This window comes from Hylobates moloch, unplaced genomic scaffold, assembly GCF_009828535.3.
Source record: "Hylobates moloch isolate HMO894 unplaced genomic scaffold, HMol_V3 SCAFFOLD_1, whole genome shotgun sequence".
In the NCBI taxonomy this organism is placed as follows: domain Eukaryota; kingdom Metazoa; phylum Chordata; class Mammalia; order Primates; family Hylobatidae; genus Hylobates; species Hylobates moloch.
Genome location: NW_026652276.1, coordinates 144,149,633 through 144,177,345, shown reverse-complemented (window position 1 = coordinate 144,177,345; position 27,713 = coordinate 144,149,633). Strand labels below are relative to the sequence as shown.

At 40.3% G+C, this 27,713-nt stretch overlaps 1 protein-coding gene across 4 annotated transcripts in view; it reads right to left on the bottom strand.

Annotated features, from left to right (window-relative positions):
- The window catches only part of OSBPL3 (oxysterol binding protein like 3), a 189,109-nt gene that overhangs the window by 79,974 nt on the left and 81,422 nt on the right, over positions 1-27,713 (bottom strand). For all 4 annotated transcript variants that reach the window (XM_032759091.2, XM_032759126.2, XM_032759116.2 and 1 more), the window contains exons 3-5: positions 21,384-21,628; positions 741-857; positions 534-587 (exon numbers count right to left, since the gene is read on the bottom strand). In XM_032759091.2, coding sequence (XP_032614982.1) covers positions 534-587; positions 741-857; positions 21,384-21,479 — 267 coding nt within the window. In that variant the 5' untranslated portion in view covers positions 21,480-21,628. The remainder of the gene's footprint in view (positions 1-533; positions 588-740; positions 858-21,383; positions 21,629-27,713) is intronic.

The window sequence follows — 27,713 nt, the reverse complement described above, 5'->3', positions numbered from 1 at the left end:
TTCTGGTGTCTAAATTAATTTAGAAGTGATGTATTAATAAAAGAAGTGAGAGCAGGAGGCTGAGAGAGGACAGGAGAGGAAGAAGGGAGAAGAGCAGGACTCCCACAAGGGGCAGGAGCAATGGTCATTCAGAGCCCTCACACACCAACTGCCTGGGATTAATTTGAAAAGCAACTTCTTCACCCAGGGCCTTCTCCCCTGAACCCCACAGTACAAGAGGGAAGGACGCCCTGCGTTTTATTCCTGTTATCCAGCTGCAAAGATGTATTCTCCCACCCAGGGAACTCCTTAGCACAACCTTAAGACCAGAACAGACCTTTGCATGCCCAGAGAGTGTTGGGGGAGCCCCTGCACCTTGACCTGGTGAAGGAACTGAGCCTGCCTGGAACCCAGAGCTCAGACAGAAGTGTTTCCCCTCTATGGTTTCCAGTTCCGAGAAGAGCTATCCTCAGCTATACACACTCTCATCTCTGAGTTGACGGTTACCCCTTTAGGATTCTCCAATACCACAGTGGGCCCATGAAAAGACTTACATCGGTTTGGCTCTTGGCATATTTCAAGATTCCTTTGTCCAGATAGAAGAATCTCTGTGGGGAAGAAAGCATTATTAAGACATTCAATTTAGGTGCCCTTTTCTTGGTCTCAAATTCCAACTAGAAATTAAATATGAGTGCCTAAGAACCAGGTGCTGAGTGAGGCAGTGTGAGTGCAAATAAAGGGGAGGCCAAGACCAACCTTACCTTATGCCATCCTTTTAAGGGCCATTTCCTCTTTTTCAGCAAAAATCCTTTCTGAACTAGTGGCTCCTGGGTGTAATTCATCTCCCCCCTCAGTCCTTCCACCACTTCCCAGCTGTCCTGTTCCAACAAAAGAATTCATGTTAAATGTCTATCTTTTTGAAAAATAATAATGGTAAAAAGCACTGCATCCTGTCAGTAAATTTATTCAAGATGGGGAGGCTGGCTGGGTTTATTGGGGAGAAGAAATCCAAATTTAATTTCCATACAGTCCCTGGGCTTCACAGATTTAATTCTATAATTTAGTGGCATCAAATTTCAGTTTTTTCAAAGCTCTTTTTTTTAGAAGGGAATGTTTCTTTCGGTGTTTGAACCTTAATAGGCACAGCTAAATGTAAAGATTTTCCTGTAAGTTCTATTTTTGTTCAGTTTGACATTACCATGCAATTACTGTTCGTTCAGCACTAGACTTCAGTCTGAATTTTAACCGAAAGAGTGTGCGTGTGTGTGTGTGTTTGTGTGTGTGTGGTGTGTGATGTTGGGGGAAGGAAGTTGGTTTAAGAATTGGCTGAAAAGTATGAGACAATGCAAGTCGGTAAATATGACAACTTGATTGAAATAATTATTTTGTTGAAAATCAGCATCCACAAATTGCAGGTATTTAAATATACTGGAAATCTGGAAGCATCAAAAGCATATTTTTGCAACAAGAATTTTCACTCTTTTTTCCCAGAAATTTGTTTTTTCCATCTTTGTTTCAAAAACTTTTCTTTCTTTGGCAAATTATTACAAATAGTTGTTACAACTAATCTTCCACTATTGGCTATTTAAGTTATTTCAACTAATTGAAAAAGAATTTTAAAAGAAATAAAAAAGAAAAACACTAAAAGTTCTGAAAATTTACTTTTAAATACTTAAAAATGAATACATCATTGCTAATCACCCCAAGATAAACCAAAAGTGGCAATACTTCAGTGACTGGGAGAATTTATTATTATTATTTTTACATTTTTATTGGAATAATATACATGAAATGCACGAATCTTAAGAGTACGCCTTGATAAATTTATACATTTATACATATACTCAGTAACTGCCAGCCAAACCCGACAGAAAACATTTCCAATACAGAGTAATTAAGTTTTGACAAGCATGACACTTCAGCCAAGATTTCACCTGGACTAACTTGCTCTGAGTCAAATCTCCAGCCCACAGGCAAGTGGTACAGGCAGAAGCCAAGGGCACTGGGAGATGGACAGTGACTCTGAACCAGCACCAGGGAGCAGAAGGCAGTTAGATTCAAGTCCTGGGACACAAGTGGTCTAATAGGGAGGGCACAGAAACCACACAGGGTCCTGAGTGGCTCTGGCTCAGTTTCTTGTTGTCCTGAAGTTCAATACGTAGGACCCACCTGGTAATGAGAACCCTTTCCTACCTTAGCAACTGAATTCTTTACATAATGATCGTGATGGGTCTGCCTTCTATCTGATGGCACTTTACTGTGAATCCAATTAAAGGTACATTCCAGAGTTTTAAAATATCACAGTGGTATCCCAAGATCTGGAGTTGTGAAAGAGACTTCTTCAATGGAAAAAAGCAAAGCTTCGAAAAAAGATCCAGCTTTTAAATTAGAGGATTTTTTTTTAAGGAAGGTAGCAATGTTGAATCAGATTTCTTCATAACAATTATTCCAAGTCACTTAATTACACTCAGACAATAAATGCATACTACTAAGTGATGGGAAGTCAGATTTCCTATTACTTAAAAACACCAAAAAAAAAAAAAATCTTACTTGAATTTATTTTAGCTCAGAAAGCCATTTCACAACATTTAACACATTTTACCTGTCTAAATCTTAATGAACCTTTAAGGTTGTCAGGTTAAAAATTCCACCTCAAATTTCACCTCCTTCAGTGGAAAATACCATTTCATCCCTAGAGACTCCATAAGTACTCCATCTTACTTTTCTAGAGGTTCACCACTTACTTATGATAATATGTACATACAGTTTTATCATCCCTGCTGGACAGCAGGCTCCTTGAGGGCATAAAGGGTCCAGAGTATTTCTGATTTCCCCACAATGCCTAACCTGCTGTCCTATGAATAGTATGCATCTGATTGGCAAATGAATAAACTTAGTCTTGGAATAAGTCTGCAAACAGATTTATCTTCTTGGAATACCATAAATTAGCGTGCATTTGAAATATGCCCAGTATCTTTGAGCCAAATGACTATTTACAAATTAGATACAATGCATCCACAATTGTGAAAGAAGGGGGTGTGGGTGTCGTCATTGTTAAATAAAAATCCAAGACTTAAAATCCTCTGGAAAGTACTCTAAGTAGATCAAGCCCTTTTGATTTGTTTAAGACTCCCAGGCAGAAGCAACCTGCAGAGCACTAATACTAAACAATCATACACATCTGCTCAAAACATTTGATTGTGCACAATGCAAATACCAAGAGGAATCAGACGTTATTGCATCCTTTACAAAACTGAAAAAAAAGCAGATAAGATCATACCTGTAAGTTTAAAGGAAAACAAGAATTAAATCTCAGAACTATTTCAAAAATTCCTGTTAGAACTGGATTGTTCCTCCTCCTGAGACAGAGTGCATTCCTATCAGTGAGCCACCAAGGAGGGCAGGGAATTAAAGCACATCTGTTGGCCCTTAACATAAATAAACAAAAAAAGGAGTTGCATTTTTTTTTCCTACAAAATATTGTGTTTTCTTCATTTTATCTTCCACCTGGGGTCAGAACTTGAAACTGTTACCAGGTTGGAAAAGCCGGGTTTGAAATATTTAAGAAAGTGAAGACTCTCCTTGACTAAAAAAGCAGTGCAACCAACTCCTTTTCTGGACTGGACATCCAAATCTGCTCCCTGCCTCATCGCCAACTTCCCTGTTACCGTCCATGAGTCGTGAGGCCAACATCCAGCCTAGTGGTTCTCAGTGAGGTTGCAAATGCCCCCTCGGGACACTGTGGAATCCTGGAGCCACTTTTGGTTGTGACAATGATAGGAAGATGCCTCTGGCATGGAATGGCTGGGAGCCAGGAATGTTAGATGTCCCACAATGCCTCGGTCTTGCACAATGAAAACACCGTCCCACACCCCAAAGACTTCCCAAAGTGCCATTAGCCATTTCTGTAGGTGAAATGTGCTTAAAATCACTTGAGCATGGAACCAAACTCTGTTTCACACATATATCAAAGTATTTTTGCATGGTTTTTATACACTCTTGCGATATAAGTGCTGAGTAACTGAGGAAGACTGTATTTTGTTCTTTTTGGAACTTTACCAAGTGTCTCCCACTATTTCAGAGAACGACGTTGCTGAAGGCCATGCTATTTGAGTTATGAATATAGCACACCTGTATCCTCTCCATTTGCAGTTGTCACTTTCTATGTATAGGTATATCTGATCACTTCATTATGTCTTCTGGTGTAGTCATGCCTGGACTTTTACATATTGAAATATATGTTTTAACATTAACCACATTCCAGTAAACTATCACAAGGACAAAAAACCAAACACCGCATGTTCTCACTCATAGGTGGGAATTGAACAATGAGAACTCATGGACACAGGAAGGGGAACATCACACTCCGGGGACTGTTGTGGGGTGGGGGGAGGGGGGAGGGACAGCATAAGGAGATATACCTAATGCTAAATGACGAGTTAATGGGTGCAGGAAATCAACATGGCACATGGATACATATGTAACAAACCTGCACATTGTGTACATGTACCCTAAAACCTAAAGTATAATAAAAAAATAATAACATTAACCACATTCTTTGAATTTTCCTTTATATTACAGTAAAGCATGATGCTGACATTTTCAAAATTATGTATTCAAGTAGGTTACATTAATAATGAATATCATTTGGACATAGTGGCTCATGCCTATAATCCCAGGATTTTGGGAGGCTGAAGCAGGAGGAACACTTGAGCCCAGGAGTGTAAGGCTACAGAGTGCTATGAGCACACCACTACACTCTCCAGCCTGGGTGAAAGGGTAAGATCCTGTCTCTCAAACAAAATTATATATATATGTAATTTTTAATATCTAAATCATATACATAATATAAATATTTACATATATAAATTTTATATATATACAAATTTATAGGAGAGTAAATTTTGGAGGAGAGTAAAGCAATCACTAAAATACTGGTCATAATAAGAGGACATTGGTTACGTGGATGACAGGGTAAGAACCACTAATGAACTTGGTACAAATTCTGTGTGCTGTTGTGAGAAAGAATACTAGCCCAGGACACAGCGTATGTGAAATCACTTTGAAAATTGTAAAGGCTTTAATATTTTCTTGTAAGTAAGTCCTGTTGTTTCCATCTTCAAAGTGTGTATTTTCTACTTCCCTTCCTCTCTATTGCCCAGCCACCATCCTAACCTCAGCTCTCATCCATTCCATTAATTCCTCACTTGTACTAAAGTCAACAACCATTTATGGGGCCTCATTGTGTCCTGTCCTTCATGCAATATAAAAATAAGGATGACAAAATGGTTGTCTTTATTTCCACTTTGGCGATTTACTTATATTTTGGCCTCCCAGAATCTTCTCTTCATCTTTTCCAACCGTGTGACCTCTTCAGGGTTTTAGTTTGGTTTCCACCTCCTTCCATGAAATTTCTAAATTATCCAAACCACATCGGTCACATATTCCTGTAAATTACATTATTATTACTGTCCATTACCAAATAATTTAGCAATTAATTAACTTCTAAGGTTTTTTTTTCTTCCCTTTCATTTTTATCTCCAGTGCTTTGGTCTTTTTTTCCCAAACTATCACAGTGACCATCTTTTCAACTTGCTTAGAATCCTAGTAAAGTACTAAGTATATATTTAGTAGGAACTAAGAGATTTCTCCTGGTTTATTCATTGTTGGGGTCTCAAACCAAGAAAATAAGTTCTCAAACCAAGTAAATGGCACTGAGTAGCTGGCCTACAAAGAGATATTAAGCTGTATCGACAATTCTGTACAGCATGCCATTTAAAACACAAAAGAATAGTGCCTCAGGAAATACTATCCAGTGGGGTCGGCTGAAATAATACATAAACATAACAATATAAGCAACAATAATATAAAATAATTGGAGAACACTTTCTAGCTCTATGAAAGCAGGAACCTTTTCTGTCTTGTTCACTACTTAAAATAGTGCATAGTAGGTATTAATAAATATGTTGAAAGAATAGAGCAACTACAATAGCTAACACTTAAGCATCTTCTATGTCAGATAATGTGCTAAATACCATACTTACATGATCATGTTTAATTCCTGCGCAACCTTTGAGATCGGATTTATTAGTATTCTTTATTTTTTTGCATGTGGAAACTGAGGAAGAGAGAATTAAATAACTTCCCTGATGTTACAAAACCAAGTGATGAAGCCACCTGACTGCAGAACTTATATTTTTAACCATTCTGTCACATATTATAGCATACTGCATTTTTACTGTAGTTTAAATATGTAAATTCTGATGAAGAAAAAAGAGTAAATCCCATTGGGTAGAGGAATAGTGGTGGGCCAAGACGTTGAGACAATTGGAAGGAGTTAAGAAACAGTGCAGTATGGATGGAGGCAAGTAAGGTCTTCAACCCTGCTCAGAGATAGCTACTGTTTTCCCTATCCTGTAGTCCCGCCAAACAGAGAAGGGAAATTAGCCTGTGCATTTTAAGGCTGCCAAGTCTTCCCCATTCATTTTTTTCATATTTGGAAAGCCTGCCCCATCTACCTCTTAGCCAGGTAAATTCTCATTTAGGCCCAAACCTCCTCCCTGGATGACAGTCACCTTGCACTGTCAGCCTCCCTAGCTAGAACATGGGTTCCATGAGGACAGGGACTGTGTCTTATTTATTACAATCCTACTACCTGGGAAATACGGGCCAAAATAAATATTTACTGAATGAGTCTGCAAAGCAAGGAGGGTATCAAAAGAGTCCCCCAGAACCTTCAGGACATGGGACTTTAATAATGTGTGCTGGATTAGAGTGAGTTGGCACTCAGGACAGAAAACAAGAGGGATGTTGGTTTCTCTTGGCTAAAGGAACCAGGACTTAGGAGTGTCTCCTGGTGACCCCAAGAGTAGGGTACACACCTTGAGCTGCATATCCTGAGACACAGTACAGGGTAGACTTGGGCCCTTGGGGAAATCAAGGCCCTGCTGACTTAGCCCAACACGGCTGCACTGATGTCTCATCCTGTGGGGTGTCAAGCTTAAAGGTCACCATGAATACCAGGTGGAGAGAGAAACATGGGAGCGGTTGGGGGATGTGGCTTCTTAAGGTTTTTGCTTGAGTTTCACTGAAGATAGTCTGGCGCTGTCATCTGGCATTAAATTTAGTCTGTTTTACTGAATGTCTGAAAAGTGCCAAAGATAGAAAGCTGCTTTGTGATTGCAAAGGCAGCTAAGCATTTATTCATGCTCATGCGCTGGCCAAGTTAATTTCCATATTGCTGAGTGCACGAATTGAAAGCACTTCCCTCCAGCACAGCTGTTTCCACAGGCACCTTTCAAATGCTGAATCCTCAGTCACTACCCTTGCAGTGATGTCAGAAATAGAAAACGATTAAAACTTATTCTTCTTGCAGCTGAAGAGTGTTGGGGAAGAAAGTTTTGTGGTTGCCTCTATCAGGCATGGTTGGAAAACGGGTGTCCTGGTTACTCAATCTGTTTATCAGTTTTTTTAAAAATCACAAGGCAATACCCAGCCCTAAATCATGTAATTTAATCTGTCTTTAATGATTTTAAAGGCATTCAGGATCTTCCACAGACTGCTAAGAAAGACTAACGATCATTAATATTATGTTTTATGATTGTTCTATGAACATTGACAATACTTATCAATAGATTTTCAATTAACAGAATGACAGCGTTAACTGATGCTAGACCAAAACTGTACTCACATTTCAATCACTGAGAGCTGTAGTTGTTGTTTCTTGTTAAATGTTTCTCAGCTATGTTTTGTTTGTTTGTTTAGCACCAGCAGGCCTGATAGCAATGGCAATTTATAAGAAAAGAAAAAATTAGCTGGGAGAAAGGTAGTGTATGAGCTCTCACTCCGTGCTTCTCAAACTGTAATTTGCATGTCAATCACTTGGAGATCTTGTTAAAAATGCAGATTTAAGTTCAGTAGGTCTGGGGGAGGCCTGAGATTCTGCACCTGCACAGATGAGGCTATCACTGCTGCTGGACCATAAGCCCAACTTGAGTAGCCACATTCCAGGAGACCAGGCTGTCTCGAAAAATTGGGATTTGACTTGACAGACTCTGAAGGCAAAACCAGGACTAATGGATGGGAACTACAAGGCCCTGGATTCCAGCTCTGCCTAAAGGATGGGTTGTCTTACTATCTAATGAGTGCTGTGAAAAATGACAAAAACATGGCTGATCTATGAAAGTCTCTGGAGTGTTCCATCAGAGGCTGGTGGTCATCTGGCAGAGGCACCACAGAGAAGATTCCAAGACTGGCAGGGAGTTTAGAACAAGTGAGCTATGAGATCCTTTCTAAATCTTCTATCATAAACTCTTGTCATACTAAACAGCAGCATTTGCATTAGCTCTATAACCTCAGGTACAATCCCTGACTTTGGGATCTAAGTGAGAAGATTAAAGAAAACAGGAGACTGAGCAATGAAGCTCCCACTTGGGTTCTGATGACTACATGGGAGAAGCAGTCACCACCCGCCACCATCACCATCCCTTCTTTCCCTTCACACAGAGATGTAGCTCTCCAACCTCACGCCAGGGCTAGGGAAGTGAATATCCAGATGATTCAGGCCCCAGAATGTTTCAAGTCTTATTACTTGGCTAGCCACAGACCAAAAACACTGGTGCCTTCATTACCTAGATAATGGGAGAATATTCATGCAGTCTTTGTGGTGAACCCTTGAGAAAGGGAAGGAAAATCAGTCCTTGCCAGCAGCTGTTACTGACAACAAGGAGATAAAATCCTGTGGGCTGCCAGCTCTGTCAGTGGCTCCACCTGAGATCATTCCCATCCTGAGTTTCCAAAGAGAAAAACACTTTCCAACTGTATTGGCCACAGATGGATTTATAATTAAAATAGCATTAATAAAAACACTTCAATGCACATATGACTATTTCCACGCTGTTGATCACTCACTCAGCATTTATGGCTACAATTACTTTGGCATGTTTTTAGGCCCCTCAGATATATTGGGAAGCCATTAATATTTGTTAAATATTCCCCTAATTGTATCAAGCCCCTTAAAGCTACAAACAGCATCTTCTATGCATTTTTCTCTCCTCCTAATGCTCTGTTCGGTAAGCAGGGTCTCTTAGACTATTAAAGATGAAAACACCCAGCCCATAAATGTCATTCCTCTCTGGCCATGCAGCCCACTGGGGTGGTGATGGGGTTTTTATAGTTGCTATTGTGGTAGTAATTATAGTTATAAAAGTGACAACTACTTTTTTTTAATATTATGTACCTTCTGGTGATTCTATAATGAAAGTATTATTATCCTCATTTTACAGATGAGAAAACTGAAGCTCCAAATTAGTTTGTGCAAGATCACAAACTATTAAGAGGCAGAACCCATTTGCAGACTGAGTCTGGAGATCCCACGCAGAACGTCGCAGCTGAGTGTCCACTGTGGACAAGATCACCTAGAAGCACACTAGCACTCAGCTGAGTCCATCCAGGGCCACCTACTGACCCTCCCCTACCAGTCCTGCCTCTCACCCCCCTACTCTCTCCCCAGCAGAACAAGTCTGTCTTTTGTTCCAGGGGCATGTTTCTGCCCTCCATATACTTGTGGCTTAGTCAATAAAGACAAGATAGCTCTGTCCACCCAAGTGACTCAAGGGTCTCATCTGGGTTTTTCTCTTTCCTTCAAAGTATACCATAATGATTGGCTTTCCTGTACCATCATGGAATATTTAAGTCTCAGAGTGTGACAGAGAATGAGGAAGTCATTTACCCAGCTCTTCCATTTAGAGATGAGGAATCTACGCTGAGTGATTTGTTTGGGGCCGCAAAAAATGAGTGAGGGGCTTTTGAGGACCAGGACCCAGGTCTTTTGACTCCAACTCATGAGCACATACCTTGTATGAGGGGGAGAAAAACTCCAAAACAGGCTCCTGTGTGAATGGGACTGGGGCCTGAGGTGAGACATTTTTCCTTTTTATATCACCCAGGACTGTTTTAATATTTTACCTTTATTATCTTTTAATTTAAAAAAAAACTTTCAGTGACATGTCAGAGAGCCCTGCCCTTTGGTGTCTGAGCACAGAAGAGAATCACAGACTCTGCACTCAGATATAATACTGTTGTATGCCAACTACAGGGCATTCATGACTCTTCAAGGAGACCCACTGCTTTGCTGGACAGCACCAGCTGAGAACAGTGTTCTCTCTTACAGAGTGCTCAAAACTATTTTTTCAGACATAATTGAAATTTGCAATCAAAGCAGAGATACATTCTGACTAATCAACACATGCATGACTTAGAATCACAGGAGTAGGTGGCAGAAGTTTAGCACAATAAACTCTTCTTTATCTTGATCCAAATCAGAAGTGAATTATTTTCACAGTGCTAAACAATAACTGGTTCTCATAATGAGAACCTAGTAACAATGTTAAGATCTCAGAGAACTTTACAAATCAAAGAAGGAATGACTTTAGTGCCAGGTATGTTATAGTCCAGTTTGTAACGGAGCTTCTCTTTAATAGGTGGTCCCTGCTCAAAGGTCCAAAGCTCATTATCAGGAACTAGAGATACAAAGATGTAAAATCAAGTGCTAGATCTCAAGAAGCTAACATACATTACAAATGTTAATAAAAGGGATACCACAAGGTTGAAAATTTGTAAATGTCAAATGGCAGATTCACACAAACCTGCTGCAGGAGCTCAGACAGGCATAATCTCCAAGGCCTAGATCCACCTGAGCTGGGACTCCCAGAAAAAATGACACACAGTAAGCAGCAGGGTGTCTTAGATTCTTGAGGCCAACTTGATGAGCAGTCACAAACTTTGGTGGCTTAAATAAACAGATATTTATTCTCTAGCCGTTCTGGAGGCCAGAGGTCCAAAATCAAAGTGTCGGCAGGTCCACGCTCCCTCTGGAGGATCTCAGGGGGATTCATTCCTTGCCTCTCCCTCTGGTGGCTGCCAGCATTCCATGGCATACCTTGGCTTGTAGCTGCATCACTCCAATCTCTGCCTCCACCATCACATCACCTTTTCCTCTGTCTTCTCCACAACATGTTTCTTATAAGGACATTTGTCAGTGAATTTAGGGCCCACCTGGATAATCTGAGATGCCCTCCTCATCTCAAATCCTTAAATTAATTACATCTGTAAAGGTCCTTTTTCCAAATGTGGTAACATTCACAGGTTCCAGCATTAGGATGTGGACACATCTTTTTCTTTTAAAACAGTGTATGTATTTATAGGGTACCTGTGCAATTTTCTTACATACACAGTTTGCATAGTGGTCAAGTCAGGGCTTTTAGGGTATCCATCACCATGTACATTGTGTCCATTACCTAATTTCTCCTCCTCTTCCCTCCCCCACCCTCACCCGCTGAGTCTCCATTATCTAGATCATTCCACTCTCTATGTCCACCTGAATACATTTTTTAGCACTCACGAGAACATGTGATATTTGTCTTTCTGTGCCTGGCTTATTTCACTTAAGATAATGACCTGGTCCAGTTCCATCCATGTTGCTGCAAAATACATGATTTCACTCTTTTTGATGGCTCAACAGTATTCCATTGTGCGTATATATTTTTGTTATCCATTCAGTCGTTGATGGAAACAGGTTAATTTTATATCTTTGATATTGTAAATACTGATGCAATAAACATATAAGTGCAGGTACCTTTTAGATATATTTATTTCTTTTCCTTTGGTTAGATACCCAGTAGATCATATGGTAGTTCTTTAGTTCTTTGGGAAATCTCCAGACTGTTTTCTGATGAGGCTGTACTAATTTACATTCCCATCGACAGTGTGAAAGAGTTCCCTTTCTTCTGCATCCTTACCAACATATTGTTGTCTTTGTATTAATAGTCATTTGACTGATATAAGATGATATCTCATTGTGGTTTTGATTTGCATTTCCCTGATGATTATGTCGAACATTTTTTCATATACCTGTTGGCCACTTGTATGTCTTCTTTTGAAAAATGTCTATTCATGTCCTTTGCTTGTTTTTTAATGAGATTATTTGTTTTTTGTTTTTGTGGTTGAGCTGTTTGAGTTCCTTGTATATTCTGGATATTAGTTCCCTGTTGGAAGCATAGTTTGCAAATATTTTCTCCTGTTTTGCAGGTTGTCTGTTCACTGTTTTTCCTTTTGCTGTGCAGAAAGTTTTTAGTTTAATAAGTAGGAAGTGAACATGTCTTTTGATGATTCAGCTCACTACACAGGGTACCAGGGACCACTGGACCAAGATGTGCCAGGAATGTGATTCACCTGAAGTAGGAACAGAGAGGAGGTGATTTAGATGGTGACGTGGGCTTGTGTACAGATGCAGTGGAAAACACAGCTAAACTCGACGGTAGGGCCAGGGTGTAGGTTTTAGAGGGATGTCAGATGACACTAGGGAAGTCTTCTGTTGTGCCTCTGTCCTACTTCTTGCACTGTCACTTCTGGACCTTTAGTATTTTAATATTATCAAATTACTGAAGTAGATGTTCCCCTCCCCAGGAAAGAGCTGTTGAATCGGTCAGTTCAGTTCACATTTGCATCAGTAGCTTCTTGAGAACATTCCATTACTTCGTAGCTGTGCTCTCAACCGGAGCATCTGGGCCAGGGTTCTGTCTTCTTGTATCTTAAATGTGGCCACTGCCAACCATGAATAAATATATTTATTTTCTTAAGGCATCCCATGCAGTTTTCATCAAAGTAATATTTCTAAATCTCACCCAAATATATTTGCTGTGATTATTATTCCAGAATTGCAGAACAATACAGACAGTTCAGCAACATTCCAGAAGTGTTTTAAGAGTTCAGTTTCTTGTGATCTTCAGAGTATGGAATGCAGCTGACAGTCTGTCATTTGTGGATGTGGAGAGGAACAAAGAAGTCCTGACAACTCAAATATGTCGTTTGAGCTGATACTTTAACCTCTTCTGATATCAAATGTTTGTTTGTGTCTTATAAGACTTACTCAGCATGGAAATATATTGAGAACTCAGTCTTATTTCTTCAGCCTTCCTGCCTCTGAGGTATGTTATAACCATAGGGGTGGCTAAAAGGTCAGCAGTAAGGAGGAGAAGTAAAAGACCCAGAAAATGAGAATCTAGAAAACTATAAAAAATATATAGTTAATTTTTTTTCTCAGTTGGGTCCACTAGAAAACAAACAAACAAAACAGCTCCAGGCAAACAGGGATCCTAAGGCTACTTCAATCATCCACGTTCTTCTTGGCCCTGCATTCATAAAGATGTGAGCTGATGGAGGCTTGTTTAAATAACAACCATTTGTACATAAGGCATGGAACTTGAATTAACTTCTGAAGAAGCCTTCTAGCATCTAAAGAAACCCAGTGCTCTCCAAATTAGTTGGTTGCCTGGTCACCTACCATTTATTAGCCATGGGACTCTGAACAAATCAGTTAATATCTTTGGGCTATATTTCCTTTCCACGGTGGGGGAAACATTACAGACCTCACTGAGTTGTGTTGAGACTCCAAAGGGTAGCATGAAAGGATATTATGAGCTGTGAAGACGCTATCAGAGAGTTTTCACTTCGAGTGTCCCATGCTGAGTCTTCCTCTGAGAGCAGCCTAGACACAAGCCAAGCTGCCTGCCCCTGCACTGTGCCACCCGCCTCCCAGCTGAAAAGATGAAGCAGGGAAGCAGCTGTGACATTGCTTAAGGGCTCCCAGGACTCCCCTGCTCACAAAAGGCGAATGTTTATTTGTCAAACACTTACATAGCACTTCCTACTACAGGCTCTTTTCAAACTAAGCAACCTACACCTAATAAGAAAACAAGGCTGAGAGAGGGTATTAACTTTGTCCAAGATCAAACAGCTTATAAACAGCCGGAGATTCAAACACTGGCCATCTGGCTCCAGAGTTCATGCTCGCTGCCTCTCCTCTTCTATGATCATCATAGAACAGTGTGAGACAACCACGATGTTTCCAAGGTCCCTCCTCCTTGACTGGACTTTCCTGTGGTGTTTATTCAGCCTATACTGAATACTGAAATAAATTTAGAGATGATAAATCTTAGTATCTCTAAAGACATTATGAAATTAAAAGAAATAAACCGGGCCAGGTGCGATGGCTCACACTTGTAATCCCAGCAATTTGGCAGGCCAAAGAGGGTGGATCACTTGAGGGCATGGTGGTACTACAGGTGCACACCTGTAGTCCCAGCTACTCAGGAGGCTGAGGCAGGAGAATCGCTTGAACCCAGGAGGCAGAGGTTGCAGTGAGCCAAGATTGCGGCACTGCACTTCAGCCTGGGCAACAGAGTGAGACTCCATCTCAAAAACAAACAAAAAAAAAAAACAAAAAAAGAAAGAAAGAAATGGGACTAAGCATTTTCAATACCCAGACAGCTGAAATGATAAACATCTGGACATTAAAGTGTTAATTCACTTTTCCCTCCTTGGCAAATTCTTCCCCATTCCACTCACCTGTTTTATGAGTTCTGGCCCTGAGCCCAGCCAGGCTGGGCTCTCTGGAGTGCGGCATAATCTAATACCCTGCATAAATAAGCTCTCATCGGGTGACCCTGGGAGAGTTCAAGCCACTGTAGTTCAGCCCAGAAACAGCAGGGTGACAAGAGTGAATTGCATAATTGCATGGAAACTTACCCAGCAATAGATCTCTCCCTTTCAAAACCCCTGCAATCATGAGTGAAGCACTTGTCAATTATTTTGACAGGATTTACTCTCGATTGCTAACTTCTATGCCAAATGCTAACAATACACTTTAAAACTGAATAGAGGCTGTGCTCTCTTTACAACTCATACTCTTTCCAATCAGAGTTGATTTCTTACTTATGATGAACTGTTCAGCTGTCCTGTCCTTCATAGCTTCGTATATCCCTGCTCAGGGCCTTTTAATAACGGGCTCTCAATAGATATTGGCTGAAGAAATAAAACTCAAGGCTATAGGACTCTTTTGATAAAGACAAAGCATACTCAGTCATCTTTATCAAGCTAATCTGGCCTCTGGAATGTGTTACTTTGAAAATTCTAGGAAGGAAATGTAACGGGACAGTGGGAAAAAGACAAGAGGAAATTGCAATTACTCATATTTTACACATTTTAAAATAGCAATTCTCACTCCCACTTAGATATTCCTTAACCCACTTAATGTATCTACAAGACTTTGTGAATGGTAATCTTTCTACTAAGGAACTGCATGTTTATTCATTCATTAATTTAATCTACACTTACTGAATGTTTCCCATATGCTAGTCTAGATGCTTCTTATTTACTGTTTCATTTAGTTCTCAAAAGTAAGCAAAATTATCCAAATTTCACAGCTAAAAAGCTTAGACCAAGAATGTGTTAAAAAAAAAAAAAAAACAAACATGGCAAGGTTATCCAGCAGGCAAAAACCAAAACCGATGAGAACAAGCATCAGTTTCTAGAGACAGTGTCTTTACTTTTGTTCCAGACGTTCAATAGAGTAGTTCCTTCACAGACCACAGGTATAGAAGAACATTTATGGATGCCATCATTTGCCAGAATAAAATCAATGGGGAAGCCCTTCTTCATTTTATTATAGATCCTCACAACTGTCACTGGAGTGGAAGAGCCTAAGAATCTGTAGGCTTTTTGCTCCCACATGTTCTCCATGTATACCTGGCCATACGCTCTCACCTGCCCCAATAGAAGGATATTTGTCACTGGTTTTCAATAAATTCAGTCCGACGATTTGTATCTTCTACATGCAAAGCCCTGTCCTAGGTGCTGTGAGAAATAAAAAGATGTATAAACAGGACCCAGTACTTAAACAACCATATACTTTTTTTAACCAATGAAGCAACTGAAAGAGGAGAGACGATGGCAGTGTTAAACATGGTATTAGCCAAGCTCAGGGTTCCAAATCAGAACATTTGTGAAGGCTTCTCTCAAATCCTGTCAAGGGGCCTGGCAGAACTGGGCTGTTCTATTCCTCTGTTCCTTGTCTCTCATGAATCAACTCTAATCAGCCTTTCATCCCCAGGACTGCAAGGAAACCATTTGACAATGACACCAATGACCTGCACAAACCACGGTCATTTTCAGGCATTTTATTTGACCTATCAGCAGCCATTTAAACACAAGTTAATTAAAGCATAGCAATTCACATTAACTTTGTAAATGATTAACAGTGAGCAAATCTTATTTTTATAAAAATCATTTTAAAAGCTTAAAGCAATAAATAAAAATTCTTGCTAAGGAAATGACATAATTCAAAAGGGCAGCAGGGTTTCATATGATCATTCTAGCTAAAGGAATAGTGGAGCCAAAACCTGGGATGAGGAAGAACATTGAAGATCCACTTAGAACTCTACAATAATAGGGTATTATTAAGACAGTCAGGAGGGACCAACAACCTATTTTTTTAATAAGCAGGGTCCCTTTAGTTCCTACAAGAAAAGTACATTCTTCTATGGTGAAGACATGATATCTGAAGTGATCTACTTCAAAAAGAACCAATTCTGAAGAGTGTCACGGTTTTTGAAATAAGGTCATGTGAGTTCTGCTTCCAGAACTGGCCAAAGTAAAGGCCGCTCATCTGTAATTATACCAGTTTCTTAAATTTACAGAGGACTTTTCCCCAAAGACTTTCAATGTCTTTTAGCCACTGAAAACACTCAATTTTCTCTTACCGCATTCCACGGGAAAAAGCAGGAGTTGAGTTTTCCTCCATTTTATGAATGGAGAACTGAGACAACCTACACTTGCCTGAAGTTCATCCAATAACACAATATAAAGATTGCAACAGAGAGCTCTTGATTTTAACTCTTCTCTATCACTAAGGGGTGACAAACACAGTGTCCATGCTGTGCTCTCCCTGCCTTATGCCCAGAAGTCACAGCTAAAAACACCGCAATCTTTCCCCTGAATGCAGACTCAGCTGCAAAGTCCTTCTTAACACAATGCTCTGAGCAGCTACTACCAAGAGATAGATGCTGGCATAGTGGGTGAGAGGGGAAAATCATTTACCACCCAAGCAAGGGCAAGGCTTAGCAGGATGGGGTAAGAATTCATCAACGTTTTTCACTTGTTTTAGGTATAGGTTATGCCTAAAGATGTCAAATGTAGCCCAATTATTAAACATTCTATTGTATTCTTCACAAAAGCATTTTGTTAATGTGTAGAGTAAGGCATTTTTTATTTTAGAAGTATATATTCACATACACAGTGTATATTTTAGTGGGTTTTGTACAACACTAAAAAGGTATGAGTGGATACATGTATGATATTGTAAAAGTTCCTGGGAGAAAAAAAGCTAGAACTATTCACTATGAGCATTCAGGACTTTCACAGATAAGAATTGAAGGTCAAATTAATGTTAATTATAATGATAAAAACATACGTTTATATTTACTCAGCACCTATCCTGAGTCTGACCCTGCCTATTTTTCATCCTTACCACAATGCTATGAGAAAAGAACTATTATTATTCCAATTTTATTGATGAAAAAACTGAGATTTGGAGAGTGTAAGGTCACAGAACCAATTAATGGGTGGACCCAAGATTGGAGAGTTAACGTTCTAATCACTATGCATACCTTTCTCCTCAAATTATCTTGAAGAGATTTTATTGACCGGTTGTTTTCATACTGGCAAAGTGAGGCTTATTGTTTTTAAAATCTCAGGAGCCCCAGTATTTAAGTTAAAAGATGATAGAACCCTCCTCCTAGGGTTTTCATGGCCCTAAGTTGTACATTTTGTCTTAGGTCAGGTGTAAAAATGAAAACACCTAGGTCTCAATCATTTTCTCCTTCAAGGAAGCAAGCTCTTTTAACATAGGTATATAGGTAGGAGAGTATCTATACATAAACACATAGCTCCTTGAGATTTTATATGAATAGGTCTGAGATAGGAAGACCAGGTTCAAGTTTAAGTTCAGTTCAAGAAACAAGGACAAGAGAAAATTCAGCTCCAGAAAGTGAAAGAAAACTAGTGTGGCTGGAGTACAGATATTCTCAAGGTCACCTGGAAATACTGGATTGGAATTTAAGTAAAAATGACCTTAAAAAACCATGTCTTCCAGCTAAGATGGTGTTTTAAGTTCTTGCATTTAGTGCCCCTTCCCTATTGCTACTCTCACTCCAAATATGGCAAAAATATACAAAGTTACAAAAATGTAGGGCTCTTTTGTGTCTGTGTGATAAAAAAAACAAGATTAAATATTTCCAAAGAAAATGTGGTACATATATTTATGCAGTGGACTACTATTCAGCCTTAAAAAAGAAAGAAATCTTGTCATTTGCAGTCACATGGATGAACTGGAGGACATTATGTTAAGTGAAATAAACCAAGCACAGAAAGAAAAATACTGCATGATTTCACTTACATGTGGAATTTTAAAAAGTCAAACTTACAGAAACAGAGGATAGAATGGTAGTTACCAGGGTGGGTCTGGCAAGTTCTGGAGATCTAATGTAACACCATGGCGACTGTAGTTAATAATACTGCATTATTTACTTGAAATTGGCTATAAAAGTAGATCTCAAATGTTCTTACCACACACACACACACACACACACACACACACACACACACACAAATAACTATGGGGGGTGATGGGTATATTAGCTTGATAATGGGTAATCACTTCCTAATGCGTACATGTATCAAAACATCACATTATACACCATAAATATATACAACTTTCATTTGTCATTTATTACCTCAACAAATCTGAAAAAAAAAAAGAATAATGTGGCAAAAAAAGATTAAGTACCTCCATGGATCAGAACCAAATAGAAATGTAAAGTATACTGTAGACAGAGGTGTCCATTAGCCTGTTTCTGTGGGCTAATAAGGAGAAAAATGTCATCAGGAAAAGGCTGGGACCTGAGCCAGGCTCACTGCTGGAAATCTGAAACTGTGGAGGGGGAAGCCCCCACACCACAAAGAGCTTTAAAGATCTGCTTGCCCAGGGAGAGGTGAGAAGGGAGACACAGCCTCACAGTCAGGCGCTGGGCTATGCTGTCTGGGGCCTGGTGCTGGGTCCATCATCATTATGGAACAGAAGGCCCTTGCTGCAAATATTAGACTTGACTCTGCACTGGGGTCCTGGGAGGTAGGAAGTTGGCAACAGCAAATCCCTAGATGGGTGAGGGTGAGCGCAGAGAAAGAACACATGGGAAACAATCTCTAGATGAAGCTCTAAGCTGCAATTCCAAAGCACATGAGAAAAACTAGCACTAAGAAAAATGACCAATAAAATCAACATCAGATGTATCCCCTCCAGATGAAAGAAAGAGAGCAATTTGAAAATGACTTTAAACTGGTGTTTGAAATACACGTAGGTATTTGCACAGATTATCTTTAGTTGTATTTTCATATTCCTCTAATTAAATTTCTTACTATGTAAATCTTGAAGTTTTAAGTGTTTAACTGGTACTCTTCAGTGACGTGACTGGAAACACAGTGTCATCCTTATATTTAGCAACCGACAGACCATCGGAGATGGCTGTGTGCCCTAAGTGAAGGGAGCTTCAAAGGTTCCTGCACCTCTGCAGCACCTTTAAAGACTGAAGCACAATCTTGGGCCAGTTTGCGAAGGCAGATTGGGTATGGGGGGCCAAGGTGGACCATGTGGATGGAAACACTAAGCATACCCTGGGACAGAACACCTTTCTTTGACAGAAGGATGAGAAAGCAGATGGACCAAGAAAATGACCTCTGGAAATCAAACATGGGCTTTATAACTAACTTCAGGCTGAAGTTGAAATAAACTTAATAAATTCTCCACCTTCTCTGCCACAGAGGAAATATAAGTGTCTCCATTTATAAAGCCACATTATATGCATATTAAAGCAGGAGACCCTAAATATAAAAGATGACCATTTGATGAATGAGTGACTGATTGACCAAGCATTCCAAGTCAGAAAAAAGTTGAGGCATCAAGCACATTCCTCTTACCCTTCATTATGTAACTTCCAAAAAAGCTTTGTGAAAACCAAATCAATTCCAAATAATACACTGAAAAAAGTTTATGTAGTATTTGATCTGAGAATTTCATTGTACTGTTCCAATTCCTATAGTGTGATCACCACCTGCTACTTAAATGAATCATGTTCTCCTCCTTTATCAAAGAAGGACATAACAATCCCTGGGTGTAAGGAAGATGGCGCAGGTAGGGGATATACCACATGCTGTTTTAATCCCAACCAGAGTTTTGGCTTAGGGAGAAAAATACTCCTGTGGAAAGCTGACAAAGAGGACAAGCACAGTGACCCTCATGAAAACAGAACTCCAGGGAGCCATGATGCATTAGCCAATGACTAATTTTAGTCTTTTCTTTTTTTTTTTTTTTAATCCCAGAAGGAACCGATGACAGTGCTGACAAAATTCTCCTTCTTAACCCCTCAGGGGAGATCCTGGAGGGCTTCCCAAATGTCAGGCCTGTGGCAAAATCTAATTTCCTGGAATCACAGATTCATGGGTGGCAAAGCTCCTTATCCCAGGCAACGCTCAGTTGGACAGATCCCTGATGATGTGTCATAAATGTGTAGATGTGACTGAGGTGGGAGTTGCTTAATTGCTGCTTCCAATTCTGGAACCAAAGACTCTGGGTGATTTCTCAGGCCAGCACTTCCCATGAGGAAAAGGAAATGCCAACAGAGGCAGCAGGTGCTGAAAAGGCTCAGAGACCACTTTGGTCATAAATTCAGCTTTCTGACAGCTCATTCTCTCTCCACCTAACTACTGGGTGAAGAATTACAATGATTAATGTGCCTTTACTGCCACTGATCTAAAACCAGCAAATTCTGCCAACAAAGATTTATTAGAAAGGAAACGAAGAAACAATATATAATTACTCGACAGTTATTTAGCAGTTAATTATTCAGTCCTTTGTTTCAGTTCTTTCTTCCTCCTACTTAATTTCTTTGGACCATTTTTCTGTAGATTAGGTTACCTCATCCATTACAGATATAAAGCAGGTGAGACTCGAAGCTACTAACAGGGCAATCTGTGGTTACAAGCTGCCATAAAAGGTTTGATGAAGGGAAGAAAGTTGGGGTGGATATTATAATTACCGGAAAAATGATTGATTGTTTTTTTTTGTTTTGCTTAGCAGGATATAAAGGAAAGTGTGGGCTCTGAAGCCAAACAGACTGAGCTTTGGTTCTGTCTTTGCTCCTTATTAGCTGTGTGTCCTTGGGCAAGTAACCTGGTCAGTCTGAGTCAGCTTCCTCATGGGGAAAATGGAGATGTTAATATCTACATTGGGGGACAGTTGCAAGAATTAAATAAAATTATACGAAGAACCAAATGCAGTTCTTCCCACCTGGTAGGCACACATTATTAAAATGATACAGAATTTACTCTCCTCATACAGTCAAGAGATAACCAAAAGTAAATGCTCTTAAACTGAGAAGTAGGATTTCCCAAGTAAATGTATGCATTTTAACCAGCAAACTTGATGGCTAAAATTTGCAAGCGTTAAACTTTACCTGTCGACTTCCTTGCTTGGAAGAGCAGCTACTTGTGCTCCTTGAGGGTGATACCAATTTTTGGGACACACCAAGGTTCTTCTCATCACTCATCATGGACAGCAAGTCACTTGGCCTCGAGATAGTCAAAATGCCATCAGATGACAAGGGAGCTGAGAGTATGGAAGTCCCCAGTGGCAGGTGGTTTAGCTCTTATCCAAAGTATTTAAAAAACATTTTGGGTGGCCCAAAGGAAACCCTAAAACCTAAAAAAGAGAAATTAGAAAGAAGGACAGAGGCATCAGATATCATCTCTAATTTGCCACAAATTGTCTGCAAGTGGCTTAAACATACTACAGATTACAGAGTCACGATATTTAGCTATAGCAGGGGCCGAGAAGGAAAAGAAGATTTACACCATTCTTTTACTGGGAATTTTGTATAGCTGGTTTTTCATGTAGCTTTGCAATATGGCAGGCTTAAGAACATTAATATAAAAATCTGAGTCCAGACACATACAAAATCAGTACTATAAAAAATCTTAAAACACAGTAAGACACCACTTCACATCCACTGTGATAGCTACAATAATATTTTTTTTTGATGGGAAATAACTAGTGTTGGAAAGAGTATGGAGAAATTGGAACCCTCAGACATTGCTGGTGGAACTGTAAAATGGCAAAGCCATGGTGGAAAACAGTTTGGTAGCTGTTCTATTTCTCAAAAATTTAAACAGAATTATCATATGATCCAGTAATTCCAATCCTAGATATAGATCCAAAAGAAGTGAAAACAGGTGCTCACACAAAAAGTTGTAGACCAATGTTCATAGCAATGTTATTCACAACAGTCAAAGGTGGAAAGAACCCAAATGTCCATCAACTGATGAATGGACGAACAAAATCTGGTAAATACATTCAATGGAATATTATTCCGATATCAAAAGGAATGAAGTACTGATACATGCTATAACATCAATGAACCTTGACAACATTAGGCTAAGTCAAATAACCCAGACACAAAAAAAAAACATTGTTATGTTTCCATATGAAATATCCAGAGTTGGCAAATCCATAGAGACAGAAGGCCAATAATTAGTGGTTACTGGGGGGGAGAGCAGAGTGACTGCTTAATGGCTACAGTTTCTTTTTGGTGTGATAAGAATATTCTGGAACTAGGCCGGGCTCAGTGGTTCACGCCTGTAATCCTAACGCTTTGGGAGGCCGAGGTGGGAGGATTACCTGAGGTCAGGATTTTGAAACCAGCCTAGCCAACATGGCGAAACTCTGTCTCTACTAAAAATACAAAAATTAGCCAGGCATGGTAGTGGGTGCCTGTAATCCCAGTTACTCAGGAGGCTGAGGCAGGAGAATCACTTGAACCCGGGACGGGTGGAGGCTGCAGCTCTTTGGGAGTCTTGCCCTGATGGAGGAGTTTCTAGTTTTCAAAGAGGAAATGTGGGCCTAGAATCACTGGCTTCAACCACAGCCCCAGGTTAAGAGTAACTAACATGTTTGGTTACTCCAGAAAACCAGGACTTTATTTAACACACTAAGTTCAAGTAAATTCTACAGCTTTCCTAAGCAGGTTAACAACATCAAAAAAAAAATATATATATATATATATATCTCCAACCCATTCTGTTATTAATGTTCACATAGTCTAATTATAAAAAGAAGAGGATCATATATTTGTCTAGGAACCAGCTAGTTAACTATGATATCAAACTTGGCTAATTATCATATACTCTTTCCTACGCCTTCATTAACACTTAGTTCTTTAAAAATAAAAAAGAGTACATTAAAGCAATAAGCTAGAATCAAAACAATGAAAAGAAATACAAAATCTCAGAAAATGAAATTAAGGTGCCCAGAGCCATAGAGCTCAATTCCCATGTTACTCTTAGGTAACTCCCCAAATCTCTTTATTCATTTAGTATTGGATCCAATAATAAGTAAGACTAAAAAGCAAACCAGCACCAGCCCCTTCATAAAATTAGCCTTACTGATGGGGGCATGACTAGGTGTAGCTGAAGTTAGAAGCAAATGCAATCTAAAAAGGAGCAACAGAGTACTGTAAAGATATATTAATAGTTTGTGGAAAAGCAGTGTTGACTGTTGCTGTTTGAGAAAGAGAAAAAAAAATTAAAAACCTGGTGGGAGCCCCAAATGATGAAATGTGTGTCTGTGCTTGGGGCGGGGAGGGGGCAGCCACTACTATGGCAACAGATTCCACAGTGGATTAGGAATACCAGCGGAGGGGGTGTGTGTGTGTGTGTGTGTGTGTGTGTGTGTGTGTGTGTGTGTGTGTGTGTGTGTGTGTGTGTGTGTGTGTGTGTGTGTGTGTGTGTGTGTGTATGTATGTACAAGCTTTGCTTTTGTTTTTTTCTTTATGGCTGAGGTTCTGTTAAATGAGAGTCTACGAGAGTCTGGGATGAGATGGGTGTGTGTGCAATGTAAAGGGAGAGAAACGTGGGCAATAAATGAAAGTCACAGGAATTCTAAAACCACCAAAACAGAAACACCACAACCCTGTCCTAGAGGCAGCTGATACAGGGTCATCTTTATCTCTTCGTCCTGCAGAATTTCACTTGGGAGGCAACAGCCAGGGCTTAGTAGGCCAAATCCAATAGCTATCAAAGTTGGTTCTTAGAGCTGAGGGCTCTGCCAGCATGACCCCCTGGTGACCCCTACCCCGGTCTCCTTTCCCCTTCTGGGAAAGAAAGAGAGGGGACCCGCAGCCCGTCCCATGCCCAGCCCTATGGTGGAGTCTGGGATTGTTGCCCAGGGAAATATATCTATTTCATCCCCCAGAACCTTTCTGCCTAGCCTCATCAGGAATTTGGTGAAAGCCACCAAAAGCGGCCTAAAAAGTAAAGGAAGTCAAATTCCAAGAGAAGGATATATAGTCACATGCCACATCATGGGGTTTCAGTCAGTGACAGCCCATGTGTACGCTGGTGGTCCCATAAGACTGTAATTCTGTATTTTCACTGTACTTTCTCTATGTTTAGTTACACAAGTCCTTACATTGTGTTACTGCTGCCTGCAGTATTCAGGACAGTATCATGCTGTGCAGGTTTGTAGCCTGGGAGCAGTAGGCCGTACCACATAGCCCAGGTGTGTAGCAGGCTCTGCTATTCAGGTTTGCTAGGTATACTCTATGATGTTCCCACAACAATGATGAAATCGCCGGATGTCACATTTCTCACAGTGTTTCCTATCTTAAGCGATGCATGACTCTACTTAAAACAGGAAAGAATAAAGAAAGAAGGCAGCAGTAGCCCAAGACTAAGGTATCCCAGGTGCTAAGATGGTCACTTGGATGGAGGCAACTACTGTGTCCACTCTAGGGGACACCACAGGGATGGGCTGGGGTCACCAGAGAGGAGGCCTTGGCAGGATGGTACATATGAAAGACCCCTGAGTGCTTTCATTCCACCCGGAGACCCTTCCATGGAAAACCTCTAATTCAAAGGGTTTATGGGTTTCAACAATATATAATTTCCCTGCTCACAGACTGTGAATAATTTAAGGGCAAACATTTATTTCCACCTTATTTTGTACTGAGAACAGGTATACTAAAGTGCACAAATCTTAAGTGCACATACAGAATGTTACACTTGCAAATACTCATAATCATCAGCTGGATCAGAAAAATAGAACATTTACAGCCTGCCAAGAAGGCTTCTTGGTCCCCTGGAGCTGATCTTTCTGCAGATTGCTGTCCCTGAGTAAATCTCTCCCGCAAGTACTTGTCAACATGCCTTAAGGATGGAGAGCTAGGACTTGCCCCAGCTTACAGAAACAGGTTTTATGGCTACTTCGGTGCATTCTGCCTAATGTCAGTGTTTGATGTGTGACAGAATTCAGTTTGGGATCTGCTTTTGATTCAACAAACCACCTGGTGGTGAGGTTGAGGAGGAGAGAACTTTCCTTCCTCTAAATCACAGAGGCCACCAAATCCAACAGGTGTCAAACACCAGATGCACTTGTGTCAGTTCAAAAATGCCCTGTTTGTGCCTCTAAGATGAGCTTCATCGTCTCTCACCACTGCCACCCACCTTTGAGAAGCTGATGGGTCAGGACTGTGTGAAACGCTAGTGTTTTGGTTAAAAGTCAAATGGACACATGACATGCAAACATAAGCTGTCCTGGGGCTTCCACTAGGAAAACAGAACCCTGATTTCTACCTAGAATGGGGAAGAATAAATGACCAACGCACTGTCAAGTATTTTGGCAACAAAGGCTGATTTTAAGACTCATGTAAGTAGGTTTCACTTAGAAAAGATAACGCAATTTGGGAAAAGATGTAAAGGTGACACTACATACTATATATGTGCACTAGAAGGAGTCAGACCTAGGTTTGAATTGGTGTTTCCTTATTACAAACTCTGTGCACCTTGACAAATGTGTTAAGCTCTCTGATTTCTATTTTTTCCTGTATAAAATGGGGAATAATAATAGCCACCCCAGAAAATTAGAAGGATTTGGCCAGGTGGAGTGGCTCACGCCTATAATCCCAGCAATTTAGGAGGTGGACACAACTGGATTACTTGAGGTCAGGAGTTCAAGACCGGCCTGGCCAACATGGTAAAATCCCATCTCTACTAAAAATACCAAAATTAGCTGAGCATGGTGGTGCATGCCTGTAGTCCCAGCTACTCAGGATGCTGAGGCAGGAGAATTGCTTGAACCTGGGAGGCAGAGGTTGCAGTGAACTGAGATTGCACCACTGCACTCCAGCATGAGAGGGAAGGAGGGAGGGAGGGAAGGAGGGAGGGAGGGAGGAAAGGGAGGGAGGGAGGGAGGAAGGAAGGAAGGAAGGAAGGAAGGAAGGCAGGCAGGCAGGCAGGCAGGCAGGCAGGCAGGCAGGCAAGAAGAAAGGAAGGAAAATTAGAAGGATTAAATAAGAAAATGAGGATACAGTGTCTGGCTTTGGAATAGAATAGACACTCAACAGATATAAAGGCTCATGGCCTCCTCTCTTCTGGCTTCCTGAAAGTGGCAGGTGCAGCACAAGATAAGAAGCTCTACTCCTCCTTCAACTACAAATAAAGATGACAGAATCTTAAAACATGTGCGTCCTTCAACATATTAACATCTCCCAAAATCCGTAATGCGAGTGTGAACAGACTAGTGTTAAAGCATTAAAGCAGTGTGCTTACTTTGGAAGAAGACATAAATGCAGAAAGATAAAAGCCACAGAATTCATCACCACTAGCTCTCCAAAAAAGCAATATTATCCGGTAGATTGCAAAGAGTGGCATATAACACAGCTACTTACTAATCCATTAGGCCTGGGGGTCTGCACTCAGACACTTGGCCATGTTTTGCTTGAGAAACAGATTTTGCTTCCATAGTTGGAAACGACTTTCATGAAGGCCAGATGGCATATAATTCCAAATAGTTTGCAATTTCCCAGTAAAATATGTAAAGAAATTATGTCCTGAATTAATACTAGAAATTTTTTAAGTGGGATATCTATTTCTGGTCTTTAGTAAAATAAAATTATTCAAATCCCAGATATGCATCTTTTTACAAATAGTACCCTCTGAAACATCCTGATTTCAAAAATGTTACACGGTCAAAAGCAGGGCTTTGGTTATTTGGCTTTAAGCACCACAGACCAGAGATTCAGCATCAGAAGTTTCTGGAAGCAGGTTCTAATCACAACTTCAGATACCGATTGGTGATCCTGGACCTCTGAAGTGCTGTCCATGTGTCCGAACTATCTGAACTGCTGGTCTGATCCAAGGGCACCCATACCTGACTGTTTCTGGGAGAGGAGTACTAAGTTTCTGGGAGATGAGTACTAAGTTTCTGGGAGATGAGTACTAAGGCTCAGTGTCCACAGAATTCCCTTCCTTAAAGTCTAACAATTCCTCCACAAAACATTTTTTTTTTAAATCTTATTCTCACTTTTGGCAAGACAGGAGTCAAGAGGCCTAAAGACTCAAATGCTTACTCTGGCACAACAGAGTATCCATTTCTATTCCCTGCTCCATCCATGGCCTTTACAATCCACTTCTTCAGGGGACATCAGATTGCTCAGAGCCCAATCCAGCAACAGAAATGCACCTGGATGCATATTTGAAGTGTGCAGCTTCCATGAGACAAAAAGCTGGACAATGGTATCTGGCTGTCAGTTTATGCTGGAACCATTTATTTGTCATCACTGAGTAAACAAAACAACAAGCGCAATAACACCAGTCATTAGACAGAATCATGGAGCCTAATAATGAATTCTAGCCCAACCTCTGGCTTAAACAAAGCAAGAACTCCCTCTATAACATGGCTAGATCATCACTGCTTGACCACTTCCTGTGACAGAAACAAGGCACTCCATTTC